Raw genomic sequence first — 13862 nt, 5'->3', positions numbered from 1 at the left:
CTGTATATATTAAGACCAGTGGCTAACTGAAAACAGGCATGGTAGGGCAACAAAGCAAAGGCTGGAAGTATAACTAACGTTAGGTGTAAGACATACAGAAATTTCAAAATAAATCAGGAAGTAACCAGATATACAGTTGGTGAGATTAATCAGCATACAATCAAGGATGGAAAACTAATGCAGGAAGTAAAATTGACAACGATATATGATGTACACAGGAAAATAAACAAACACATGCGGTTTACAAGTAAGGTGCAGTTGGTATTCACAAGTGGACAGATATTAGTTGAACTGGTGAATTGTTATTAACTTATAATATTTCTCCTATTCTTTATTTCATTTTTTAAAGTTCTCTATAGTTTTAGGAGCCTTTGTTATATGTTTAAAATTGCTAACAGGCATAAGGCATAATTCTTACACCTGGCATTGTTCAGCATGGGCCATGAAGTGCATCTTTAATCCGTTGATCACAAACATTATCCCACACCGTCTAATCTGGAAGTTTTCACATTAAACTTTGCCAGCGTCATCAACACTGCTGCTGTTGTGTTATCAGTGTTTCTGTTTAAAACTGGGGGCTGTGGGCTAATGTTGTCATACTTGTTATTTACACTTTTTATTCGCTGCTCCTAAATACATTGTATTTTCTGGTCAGATTTTAGAAATATAACAAATGTGGGCGAAAAACTCAGGTATACATTGTTTAACACATCTGCACACTACAGAGCTGTGGATTAAATGAAGCATCAAAGCAAAGAATTTGTGTGGAGAATTTTTTGTAATTGACTTATTCGAGTTACTTAATTAATCGTTGCAGTTGTAATATAAACTTTAGGTAAATTCTTTAGGCAAAACTTTTAAGAACTGCAGCAAATAAAACTTGTGTATAAAGTGGGTTTTATTGTCATTCTTCTATATGACAACTATACATTTTAACAAAATGTTGTTTTCTCCAAGACCTTTATGCAACTCAAAATGATTTATGTGATTTTAAAATTCAAGTTCAATTCAATTTTATTCATATAACGCCATATAACGCTGAAGATGCTTTTATATTGTAAGGTAGACCTTACAATATACATACAGAGAAAAAACCCAACAATCAGATGACCCTCTATGAGCAAAAACTCCCTTTTAAAAGGAAGAAACCTCCAGCAGAACCAGGCTCAGGGAGGGGCGGCCTCTGTTGGGGTAAGAGAAGGAAGACAGGATAGAAGACATGCTGTGGAAGAGACAGATTAATAACAAGTGTGATTTAATGCAGAGGGGGTGTATTAACACATAGTGAGTGAAAAAGGTGACTGAAAAGGAAAATGCATCATGGGTGTCCCCCAGCAGCCTATGTCTATTGCAGCATAACTAAGGGAGGATTCAGGGTCACCTGGTCCAGCCCTAACTATATTCTTTAGCAAAAAGGAAAATTTTAAGCCTAATCTTAAGAGTAGAGATAGTGTCTGTCTCCCGAATCCAACTGGAAGCTGGTTCCACAGAAGAGGGGCCTGAAAACCGAAGGCTCTCCCTCACATTCTACTTTTAAATGCTCTAGGATCAACAAGTACGCCTGCAGTGCAGAGAGTGAAGTGTTCTAATGGGGTGATATGGTACTACAAGGTCATTAAGATAAGATGGGGCCTGATTATTTAAGACCTTGTATGTGAGAGCAGGATTTTGAATTCAATTCTGGATTTAACAGGAAGCCAATGAAGGGAAGCCAAAACAGGAGAAATATGCTCTATCCTTCTAGTCCCTGTCAGTACTCTTGCTGCAGCATTTTGGATTAACTGAAGGCATTTCAGAGAGTTTTTAGGACATCCTGATAATAATGAATTACAGTGGTCCAGCCTAGAAATATGCATGAACTAATTTTTCAGGGTCACTCTGAGACAGGAAATTTCTAATTTTAGAGATATTGTGCAATGGAAGAAAGCAGTCCTACATATTTGTTTAATATGTGCATTGAAGGACATATCCTGGTCAAAATGACTCCAAGATTCCTCACAGTGTTACTGGAGGCCAAGGTAATGCCATCCAGAATAAGTATCTGGTTAGATACCATATTTCTAGGAATTTTAGGGCCGAGTACAATAACGTCAGATTTTTGTGAATTCAGAAACAGAAAATTAGAGGTCATCCAGGTCTTTGTGCCTTAAGACATTTCTGCAGTTTTAACTAATTGATGTGTGTTATCTGGCTTCATGGATAGATAAAGTTGGGTGTCATCTGCATAGCAGTGAAAATGTATACTATGCCTTCTGATGATACTGCCTAATAGGGCTGTTCGATATAACGATATATATCGGATGATGATATAAAAACGTCTATCGTTTTCATTTTACGCTATCATTTGTTTTGTGGTGTCGCAAAATAAACTGTTTACGGCAACATTTTTTTCAATATTTTGATGGTCACTGTAGTGGCTATATTAATTTCTTAAAGTTCTCTCTTTCTCTATATTTAATATAACCACACTACAGACAAACAAGCGCTTGTTTTTATGCATTGTCGTTAGCAACAACAACGGTAAAACCACCGCATGTCCGCTTTGTTTATTTTCCACATAAACCTTTCACAATAAAGCTCAAGATCCTGTTGAGACTTTTCAAAATAAACTGAATCACGTGAAAGATGCAGAGTATTTACGGATGAGAAGCAAAAAAGAGCCGTCAGGTGCTAAAAAATAAACCTTAGACTCAAGCATTAGAACAGGCTTTTCCCCGCAGCACGCTGTGTAATAAATACTCACAAAGAAAACGGCTGCCGTTACAACCTATGTCTAAAAATGTATAGTTTCATACATCAGTTAAAACACTCGACTCCAGGTACGCAACGCCCAGCTGGAAACACTTCAAGCATGTCGAGCTGCCCGAGATTCACAGAATTAACAGAAAATGTTACATTTTTGTGATTTATATTGTTATCGGACGATAGATGTCTTAATATCGGGATACAAGATTTTGGTCATATCGCACAGCCCCGCTGCCTAAGGAAAGCATGTATAATGTAAACAGAATTGGTCCTAGCACTGAACCCTGTGGAACTCCATAATTAACCTTAGTATGTGAAGAGGACTCTCCATTTACATGAACAAATTGGAGTCTATTAGATAGATATGATACAAACCACTGCAGCGCAGTACCTGTATATACATACAGTACATACATACATACATATATACATACAGTATGCTATAATTGTTCTAATAGGATATTATGGTCGAACAGTATTGAACGCTGTGCTGAGGTCTAGCAGGACAATAACACAGAGATGAGTCCACTGTCAGAGGCCATAAGAAGATCATTTGTAACCTTCACTAAAGCTGTTTCTGTGCTGTGATGGGCTCTGAAACTCTTCAAAAATGCAAATATATAGTTGTGTTACACAATGGTTATATACGAAGGGCAATAAATATACCTGACAACATGTACAAAGAATTTAGAGAGTATTAAATTTGGCTAATCTCCCATTTAAGATTATCTTCTCCTGCACCTCTTCATTGCTTTAAATGTAGCTGCTATTTTTTAATCATTCTTTGTGTTATTAGTTATTTGTGTTGAACCTTACATTGCGACTGGCTATTGCTTATGCTTTTTCTTGTGCTTACTGCTTTTGTTGCTACTTCTGTTTTTTTCTGTTTCTTCTTCCTCTTCTTCTGCTGCTACTGCCTCTGCAGAAAAATTACTAGTACCACTTGCTGATTTACCAGTTGAGCAACCAACTGGTCCATCATCAATTCTTGTATTTTGAGGATTCAAGTGGTTTCCTGACAGTTTTTTCTGGGTTTCCAAGGCCATATTTACAGTTTTGTCTGTAAGCTCCTGGACAGTAAACTTTTTTTTTAAAATTTGCCATCTGCACACTGTCACAGTGGATTTTAAATCACACAAAATGTGATTAGAGACTTTAAGCTTTAAGTACATTGTCAAACATCACCAAATACTGTTTTTCTTCCTTGTGATGCTTTAGCAGGCCTTTACTGCAGCCCCCTTCATTTGCTGTTAGTTTCGAGGGTTTTCTGCTTTCGGTTTTGGTCATTCGTGTCAATCATTGTGAGGCCTGTGGTCAGCCATCTCACATTCATATATCATATATCAAATGCTAAAAACTAGTTACCTGCTGCATAACATTGTCTCCATCATATCTGATATATGATGTGGTGTTTTTCTAATCATGAACTATGCCTTCCCTTTTCCATACTTTTCTCTTGCAATCATTAAGGTTCATCTTGGTTTCATTTCATGTTTTGTGGTTTTAAGGCCGTTGGTGTTGCTGAGCTGCTCAGTACATTTCTTTTTAAGAATGTACCAATTTTGAAAAAAAGGCCCGCTATATAAGAATTAATCCATAAGTGTACATAGGGCAGAGAGAGAGAGAGACTCCTACATAATGAAACTAATCTATTTTTAAAAAAAATTGGCCACTTGGATAGTGGGAGTAGTGTAGTATTTTTACCGTTCATCTTCTGACTTCAAACAGAACAAGCTCTTTGTGAGAGTGTGATTGTCTCTGAAACATAAGACTGAAGTTATTGTCAAAACCAGACATTTTGGACATTTTTAGTTTTCAAATAGCTCTAATGTTAATTGTGTTGCCTTATACTAAAGGCAAATGCTGCTATTTTAACTTTCCTTCACCCGTATAAATTTCCCTCAAACAAGTGAAATCTGATCTGTACAGTACAGACCAGAACAGAAATAATTAGCCTCATTTCCTTTTTCCCACCTTTTATAAATTCCCTTATAGGTTTCCTGTTTACTCTAGGGTATTGTTTTGACAAAACCTTTTAGTGCACTGAATGGTCCAGATTAAAAAAAAAAATGTATGAAATGCTAAAAAAAAACCCAAGAGAAATTGGAGATTTTTCTAGTGGGGAATGGTATAATTACTTTATATGAGCATGTTAGACTATAGAGTCGAGAGGAAATGTAAGACTGGAGATGAGATGCAAAAAGTTCAAATGGCGGTCGTTGTGGTTACATGTTTAAGATAGGCGGTAACAATGCCACGGGTTATTTTCACAGTGTCACATCAGGGTAAACACAGCTTCAATTTACAATAGTACAGCAAATGTGGCAATTAGCAGAGTGAAAGTTGTTGTGAAAAACTACCAGTAAACTACCAGTAAAACAGTAAAACTTGTATCCACTACAGTTGGATACAAGTTTTACTGTATCCAACTGTATCCAACTACAGGTGGATACAAGTGTACTAGTTACCTCATCTCTGTAATAAGGACACTGTAATGACTTTTGTTATTGTGTTATGTGCTCTGGAGACTACAGCTGTGTCTACATTTCTTTGACTCAAGAACTCTCTATTAGTATCAGAATGGTGCCAATGCCAATAGTGATGATCAAATGTGATATAAGCAGCAACTTTAAACTGGAAAAGTTTTTCTCATGATGTTTGTGTTGATAATAGTTAAGCAATTTCTGCTTCCTTTTTCTGTGGTACCAAGTGGCAAAAAAATTACTTATTGAATTATAAACAAAAATTCAAAACACGTTTTATTAAATTTAAGATTCTTATTACTCACTGAAAAGCCTTCAGCTAATCCAAAATGCTGCAGCAAGAGTACTGACAGGGACTAGAAAGAGAGAGCATATTTCTCCTGTTTTGGCTTCCCTTCATTGGCTTCCTGTTAAATCCAGAATTGAATTCAAAATCCTGCTCCTCACATACAAGGTCTTAAATAATCAGGCCCCATCTTATCTTAATGACCTTGTAGTACCATATCACCCTATTAGAGCACTTCGCTCCCTCTCTGCAGTCCTACTTGTTGTTCCTAGAGTATTTAAAAGTAGAATGGGAGAGAGAGCCTTCAGTTTTCAGGCCCCTCTTCTGTGGAACCAGCTTCCAGTTTGGATTCGGAGACAGACACTATCTCTACTTTTAAGATTAGGCTTAAAAACTTTCCTTTTTTGCTAAAGCATATAGTTAGGGCTGGACCAGGTGACCCTGAATCCTCCCTTAGTTATGCTGCAATAGATGTAGGCTGCCGGGGGATTCCCATGATGCATTGAGTTTTTCCTTTCCAGCCACCTTTCTCGCTCTCTATGTATTAACAGACCTCTCTGTGTTGAATCATATCTGTTATTAACCTCTGTCTCTCTTCCACAGCATGTCTTTTATCCTGTCCTTCCTTCTCTCACCCAACCGGTCCGCAGCAGATGGCCGCCCCTCCCTGAGCTGGTTCTGCCGGAGGTTTCTTCATGTTAAAAGGGAGTTTTTCCTTCCCACTGTCGCCAAAGTGCTTGCTCATAGGGGGTCATATGATTGTTTGGGTTTTCTCTGTATCTATGAAGCGCCTTGAGGCGACTTTTGTTGTGATTTGGCGCTATATAAATAAAATTGAATTGAATTGAATTGAATTGAATTATTAGAGCAGGTAACTGCTCTAAAACAGGTTGTCTTGTTTTGAGCCTGATGAAGGTTCTGCAGTGACTTTAAGCTGGTTGCCCACATTGCAGCACAGCAGGCAGCAGAGACTGTTGAAGGCCACGATCACAGGAAGTTTAAAACTCTACCATCTGTATACGAAGCTACACTCAGTGGTTGCAAAGACTTGTATTGCAGCACTGTGAACTCCTGGTAAACTATTCTTCACCATAAGTGGTTTTACTTTAGCAATAATATATGTCCACCCAGATGACCTCTTTCTTAATGTCCACAGATGTCCTGAGGTTACACAACCAAAACAAATTAAATCTGTTATTTCACTTTTTCTTGTTCTTACATAGAAAAAGAGGAAAAATGTTTTACTTGTATTACTATTATTGTTGTATACTATACAACAATTGAGATCTTTCTGAAACTACTGGTCTAAAAGTAAGAAAAACCAAACACCAAAATCTTTCTTTATTGAACTCTACAGTACAGTGGACTGTATTATAGTCCACTGTAAGTAAAGGTGTAAGCAAAATACAATTATGTAAATCAGTAAGCAGTTGCTTAATGTAACAATCATAGATTATTACTCAATAAATAATTTGGATGTAACCCCCCAAAATTCCTATCTGGATCCTTTTGGAGACTGTTGAGGCAATTTGATTACAGTGAACTCAACATTAAGTTGAAAAAAACAACAACCCCAAAACAGTTTAAAATGATCTGAGTATTGTGGCCAGGCAAAAGGAAGCAGCCTGCTGTAATGGCTAATGTGATGGCTGTGTGGCTAGTGAGTTAAATATATTTTTTAAAAATAATTATCTTCCTTGGCGCTGGTTTAGCTCACTGGGATGAACAGGCGACCATATAACACATGGCTTAGAATGGCCGGCCCGGCTTCGAGTCCAACCTGCAGCCCTTTGTTGCATGTATTTCCCTCTTTCTCTCCCTCTATAATAATAAAGTTTTTTAATAATAATCTTTCAGAAAAATGCTTGTTACGTCTGCTTCTCTCGGCAAACTCCTCAAGATGGGTGGTGACCATGGTGGCCATTTAGAAGTCGGCCATCTTGGATACAACTTTTGTTTTTTCAATAGTAAGAGGGCCATGTGACACATCAAACTTATTTGGTAATCAGAGATGGGCAGTAACGCGTTACTTGTTTACTGCGGTGTTGCTATCAGTGTGTGAAGAGTGGGAGAAGAGGGTTGCATTGACAATCCAACACAATGGGCAGCACATTGAACACATTTTATAAGTGGTCAGAAAACTTGTAAATAACTCATGCAAGAATAAGTTACGTTGAAACCAAGCACACCATTGTTTTTCTTGTGACATTACCAATAAGTTTGATGTGTCAACATGGCCCTCTTCCTATTGAAAAAACAAAAGTTGTATCCAAGATGGCCGACTTCTAAATGGCTCCACCATGGTCACCACACATATACTAATGTGCCCACAACACGACTTTAATATCACCAACCATTCCCATGTTATTATGGTGTATCCATATAAATGGCCCACCCTGTACATCGGGATATGCCAAACAAAAATCACATCTAGCGCACATAGGGCTGGAGAACAACAGGAAAACAGAAAAACAAAACAACTAGACCTAGTTCTTGTTTAGTCGTTTGAAAATAAATTTTAAACTTTGCACAATTTCTGATTGTCCCTCAACATAATATTTTCTTCATAACTGTGATATGTTTCATTGCAACTAAATTAGTACATTTTCATTTTTTCAAACTTGCCACACCACACAGTTTTTTAAAAAAAAAAGAGTAAGCTAGACATTTTGGAAATGGCTGATACTGGCAGAAATGACTGTAGCCAGAACTATAGTGAGGATGTACACAACGTACTTATCAGCCCTGAAGACTAGTTAAGTGAAATGTTCATTCTGGCCTGAAAAGATAAGCTTTTGAAATAATCCTCTCGTTGTTAGTGACAGTTTTACAGACACGTTAAAAAAATTGGGTCAGGCCTGTAGTACCCTAGATAAAGACTGAGGTATAGAGTATCTTGAATTCCATTGATAGCTTGGATACTTGGCTTTAGGATGACAGCTGGCCGCTGTCACTTTGCAGAGGAAGTCTGGCTTTGACTAACAGGAAGTCAAGTTAGCCACACATTTTTTTCTTGTAAGAACCAAGTCATGTTTTCTGGAAAGAGGCATTAATTCTGTGTTATTGCAAAGATATATTTTAAGCACTATGAGGAGAAAGTACCTTCAACGGCTAACTAATTTTATACTTTAAAAGCCCAAACTTGGAATCCCTTTTGCAGCAGCTGGACATTTTTTATATCTGTACCATTAAAGAATTGTGTTTTCATTTGTAATATTGTTTTACAGTGTTTTTAGAGTACACTAAGACCTTTACTGTGCTATTTCTCATTTTTAGCAACTGCAGTAATTACTGTTGTGACCTCGCACTTCCTCTTTCAGTCAGGGTGGAGTGGGAAGCATTTACAGTACAATTTCTGAAGTCTGTAGACTTGCAATGTTTTTAAAACAAGATTATTCTTTAAGATTTTCGAGCTGGTGTTAAATAAACAGCAAGATTTGAATGTTGAAGTAGCTTTTGCTCGATAATGGTCTTTGAGCATTTAGAGCTTTAAAGTTTCTACATTGAATAATATTGAGGACTAACACTGACTAAATGTGAACATTGTAACTTTGAAACTTGAAGGCTAGGATGAGCTTTAGATTAGTAAGCTTTGTCAACAACTGACCTAATACTCACTGCAGACTTCCAGCTAAGTCACTGCTGGGCATGTGTGGATGTTAGAGATGCCCATATATGGCATTGAATGTCTTTTAAAAACAGGAAATGACATGTAGACAGCTGATTAGGAACTCGAAAGAATGCTGTCATTCCACAGCAGAGGAAGAGGAGTGGGTTCATTTCTAGAGATGAACCCACTCACTTGACCGACAGCTGCACTCCTCCTCCAATGCATGCACGCGCGCGCACACGCGCGCACACGCACACACACGCACACACACACACACGCACACACACACACACGCACACACACACACACACACACACCTAAAATAGCTATTTATAACATGTAAAAATCTTTTACATCAGAAGAAATTATTCGTATCATACAATAACTGTCTGCAATGCAACACATCTCTCTAGCAAAGAGTAATCTGTTCTCTCATGCTAAGTTTACTTTAACCCTGCACTCATGCTCACACAAATACCACACCAATTTATTGCAGTGTCCACTACAACTTGCGCTGTTCTGCTGAGCCACTTTGATGTACTCTGATATTTGCTAGTCTGTTTCAGTGCATTTAGTACTGCTGATTATATTTAAAATTTAAATTCTGTTTTTGCTTGTTGATTTTCATATGATTATATTTCAAATATTTCTTTCTATATATTGTTTACATTTATGCTTGTTTTACTGTATTTATATTAATTTCAGATTAGTTTATACTTCAGCTGTATTTAACAATTTTTAACTGACGTAATGTAGGATGTCCCAACTCTTATTTTTCTTGCCTTGTCTTGTCCTGTCTTATTTTGCAAAGCACGCCACACCTTGCCACACTTCACCAAACAGAAACACACCAGTTATGTGGACCTTCTCACTAGTTACACGCTTAATTCTGACATTAATTTCACTAAAATGGATTAAACAAATGTTTTATTTTATAACATTTTTTTAAAAAGTGTCTGCAGTGTTATAAAAAAAACAAAGAAATCAATCTCTAATATACAAACACATTCCAATTCCCTTTGTGTATTCTTTCAGTTGAGCAACAGTTTCTGCTTTATTGTCAGATAAAATTCTTGAACTCTACTAGATTCCATTTGTGGGATTTATTGGAACATGTATGTGTGCAAACAGGGACTGAGCACTGTCTAAAGCTTGTGTACCGTATTCACAGTTGGCTTTTGGAATAGAACATTTAAATTACATGTCATATGTTGTGTCAAAAAGTGAGTTTATCTGCAGCTTTATATTTCAAATAGGACAACATTATTATGATGTGGAATTGCAAGAGTACAAAATGCTGTGGAACTGTGTTTTGTAAGATCGTTATAATGTAAAAGCATATCATTATGTCATTGAAAATATTGGATCAATAAAAAAAATTGTATATCTGTTTATATTTGATTTTCCTCAGCTAGGTAGAAGAAACACAGAGCTGATCATCTGAGTGGCTGTTACAAAAAATTGGTTCAAGTCAGGTAAGTATTTTATTCATCTTCTTCATGATCATGTCAAATAGTAAAATCATAATCAGGAGCCCTAACAATGAGAAGCATATTTACAAGTTAGCCTTTTTAAAACCATCCATCCATCTTCTTATAGCATCTTTTTCTGAAGTATTTTCTCCAACAAAACAAAACAGCCTTTTAACATATAGTGAGAAGTACTCACTGATATATGACAACGATATATGAATGCTCCAGACAGTGGCTCATCTCACTCAGCCTATTGTCACACTGGTTTTTGTCAGAAAGCAGTTTGATTGTCATTTGATAGAGCAAGTAGACAGTAGGGATGGCACCGGTAGTAACCAGACCGAAAAGCAGCGCACATTTCGGTGTTTTTTTTTCCTGAGATGTCATACACTTTGGATTCTAGCCAATCATCTTACCTTTCCAAGGATAGTAGGCTTGCCCAGGTACGTACGTTCTTTTAGAGCCGAGCTACAGATTAAAAATGCCCAAGGCAAAGCGGTTAAAAGTCTGACTGTACTTCACAGCAAAAGATGCAAACTCAGCAGCCTGCAACAAGTGCTTCAAGGTGATACTGTGCAAAGGAGGTAACACCTCGAATCTGATGAAACACCTGGCGATGCATAGCGTTTTTTAAAAGCTGAGAAATGCACCGTATTTGGTATCGGATAAAACCTAAGCGATACCCATCCCTAGTAGACAGTGGTTCCATCCCTGGGTTGTGTGAGAATAGATGAATATGACTTGTAGTAAAAAGCAGTGCTTGAGTACTCAGAGTTGTAGAGTATGTGTATAACCAGTACATTTGGCATTGGTTTGTTTGTTTTTATTTGTTTCTGCAGTAAACAGCATTCATGTTGCTAGCTGTACTTTTTAGGTTGAATCCCCTTTATACTACACAGGGAGCAAGATGGTGAAAGAGTGTTATCAGGATGCAAGTCTGACAGTGTCACAGTGATAAGTAAAATGTCATTTCAAAAAAGCTGAAAAAGAAAATCCCCTACTCTTTATTTCCTTTCCTCTCATTGCTATACAACCTCAGGATCTTGCATGAAGAAATGACAAAGAATCTCTCACAATGACAAAGCCACAGAGAGTTGTTTTCCAAAAAAAACATACCTTTACTGGCATTTAAAGGGTTAAGAGACAAATTTTTTTATTCAGGAACCCGGAAAACTGGATTTTCAGTTAAAAACCTTTTTTTAAACTTGTTTACAGCCTTATATGTGACACATGTAAAAAAAAAAGATCTAGAGGTGGTGTTTCTCACTTTAACCTCAGCTTAAGACATGGGGCTGAGAGATTAGTTTTCACTTCCTACTAATGTGAAGTTCTTTAGCGGAATGTCATGTAAAGGAGTACCAAAATAAAATATATTTATGAATATAGCAGTTCTTGTCATAGCTATGTGCAATGAGAATACCTCTGATGTAGAGAACTTCCTGCTGTGTGCTACTTGTGAGAGGAGGCAGCTTTGACATTATTTAGAGTATACAGTTACAGCTGTTATACACTTGCAGTTAAAACCTCCTTTTAACAGGAAATAAGGTGTGTGTGTGTGTTTATCAAAAAGTCTTTTTTTTTCAATAGACTTTATATGTCTTTCAGATTGAGTTGTACTATTGGTATTGTGACTGTGAATTAAATATGATATTTCACTGTAATGGTACAGTTGACATGTTACGACTAACTACTTTATGGATCCTCATGCAGGTGTGAGTTGGGTGGAGGTGCAGAGCAGCAATCATGGTGACCCTGTCATTAAAGATTAGTGTGGGGAATGTAGTGAAAACTATGCAGTTTGAGCCCTCCACCATGGTCTACGATGCCTGTCGCATCATCAGGGAGAGAGTCCCAGAGGCACAGCTTGGCCAGCGTAAGTTCTCTTTCTTTTTTTTACTTCTTACTTCATCAGAACTGATTGTTGGATTGTTGACATGGAGAAATTGTATGCTGCATATTGCACATAGACTGATCAGGCATGACATTGTAACCACCTGCCTAATATTGTGTCAGTCAACAGATTAGACTAGAATGGTCACATTTTGACTTTGGCAAGCTGATGTGAACCTGTTAAAACATGTTTGTTTGAAAGACTAATCCACTAATGTGATTTACATGAACAGGGGACTAGCATAAGTACTTCTAGTCTACTGTCTGGAGATCCACAGGTATGGCAAGAAATAGAAATCCAGCGACTTAATCAGCATTTGTGTTTCTTCTACAGCAAATGACTACGGACTGTTTTTGTCTGATGAAGATCCAAAGAAAGGCATCTGGTTGGAGGCTGGGAAGGCTCTGGACTACTACATGTTAAGGAATGGGGTAAGGAAGTATATCACACATTCAGCTATGACTAACTGTTAAATTTATGAATTAGGATGCATTTGTGATGATTTGTGAGTACTAAATACACTTTCACCAAGGGACATCACTGGTTTCTTTGCTCTAAATTAGCTGAGTCAGGTTGTTTTTCTTTAATGCTTCTGTAAAAAATGATGCTGTCTCTAGGAAGAAAAGCAGTGTGATGTGAGTATTGTGAGAAATAGCAGGATCTATTTTAAATCTATTTCAAAGTTTCCAACAAAATATCAGCAGCTGGTCTGTTGCCTCTGTCTGACAGGACACTCTGGAATACAAGAAGAAGCAGAGGCCACTGAAGATCCGCATGTTGGATGGGACAGTGAAGACTGTAATGGTGGATGACTCCAAAATTGTCAGTGACATGCTGATGACCATATGTGCTAGAATAGGTCAGCTATAAGCCACACACAGCTCACATTTCCAGAACAAGATGTTGTGTGTTGTTACAGGTTTATTGCTTTTTTCCCCACTTACCATGAGATTCTTGTGTATATATAATGCTGTGTAAAATGTAAAATAAATGTAGTAATTTCAATCTGTTTGTATGTCAGGTATTACAAACTATGATGAATATTCACTGGTGCGAGACATTGGTGAAGAGAAGAAGGAGGAAACCACAGGAACCCTGAAAAGAGACAAAACTCTTTTAAGAGATGACAAGAAAATGGAAAAGCTGAAGCAGAAACTCCACACAGATGATGAGTGTATGAGAAATACAAGCCTCCATTCTAATGCTCTATAACACACTTGCTTAACCAAAGTGTGTGTGCCGGGTCACCTTCCACATCTTCTCTAGCTCCTCTCTCAGCTTCATGTGTTCCATCTTCCTGTTGTTGCTATCGCTTGGTATTACTACCTCTATCACTACAACCTTCTTCTCTGCTTGTCCACCACTACTATCTCTG

General features: G+C 37.4%; 1 protein-coding gene across 2 annotated transcripts in view; it reads left to right on the top strand.

Annotated features, from left to right (window-relative positions):
- The window catches only part of tln1 (talin 1), a 62126-nt gene that overhangs the window by 8325 nt on the left and 39939 nt on the right, over positions 1–13862 (top strand). Inside the window, exons 2-6 of one of the 2 annotated variants that reach the window (XM_085167552.1) lie at positions 10540–10599; positions 12307–12469; positions 12821–12918; positions 13217–13346; positions 13509–13661. In XM_085167552.1, the coding sequence (XP_085023678.1) occupies positions 12340–12469; positions 12821–12918; positions 13217–13346; positions 13509–13661 (511 nt within the window). In that variant the 5' untranslated portion in view covers positions 10540–10599; positions 12307–12339. Of the gene's footprint in view, positions 1–10535; positions 10600–12306; positions 12470–12820; positions 12919–13216; positions 13347–13508; positions 13662–13862 lie in introns of both variants that reach the window. The other variant, XM_085167551.1, reaches the window with a different exon arrangement.

Source organism: Neolamprologus multifasciatus, chromosome 7, assembly GCF_963576455.1.
Source record: "Neolamprologus multifasciatus chromosome 7, fNeoMul1.2, whole genome shotgun sequence".
NCBI lineage: Eukaryota > Metazoa > Chordata > Actinopteri > Cichliformes > Cichlidae > Neolamprologus > Neolamprologus multifasciatus.
The sequence above is the reverse complement of the archived record's forward strand: the minus strand, read 5'-3'. Positions and strand labels throughout refer to the sequence as shown.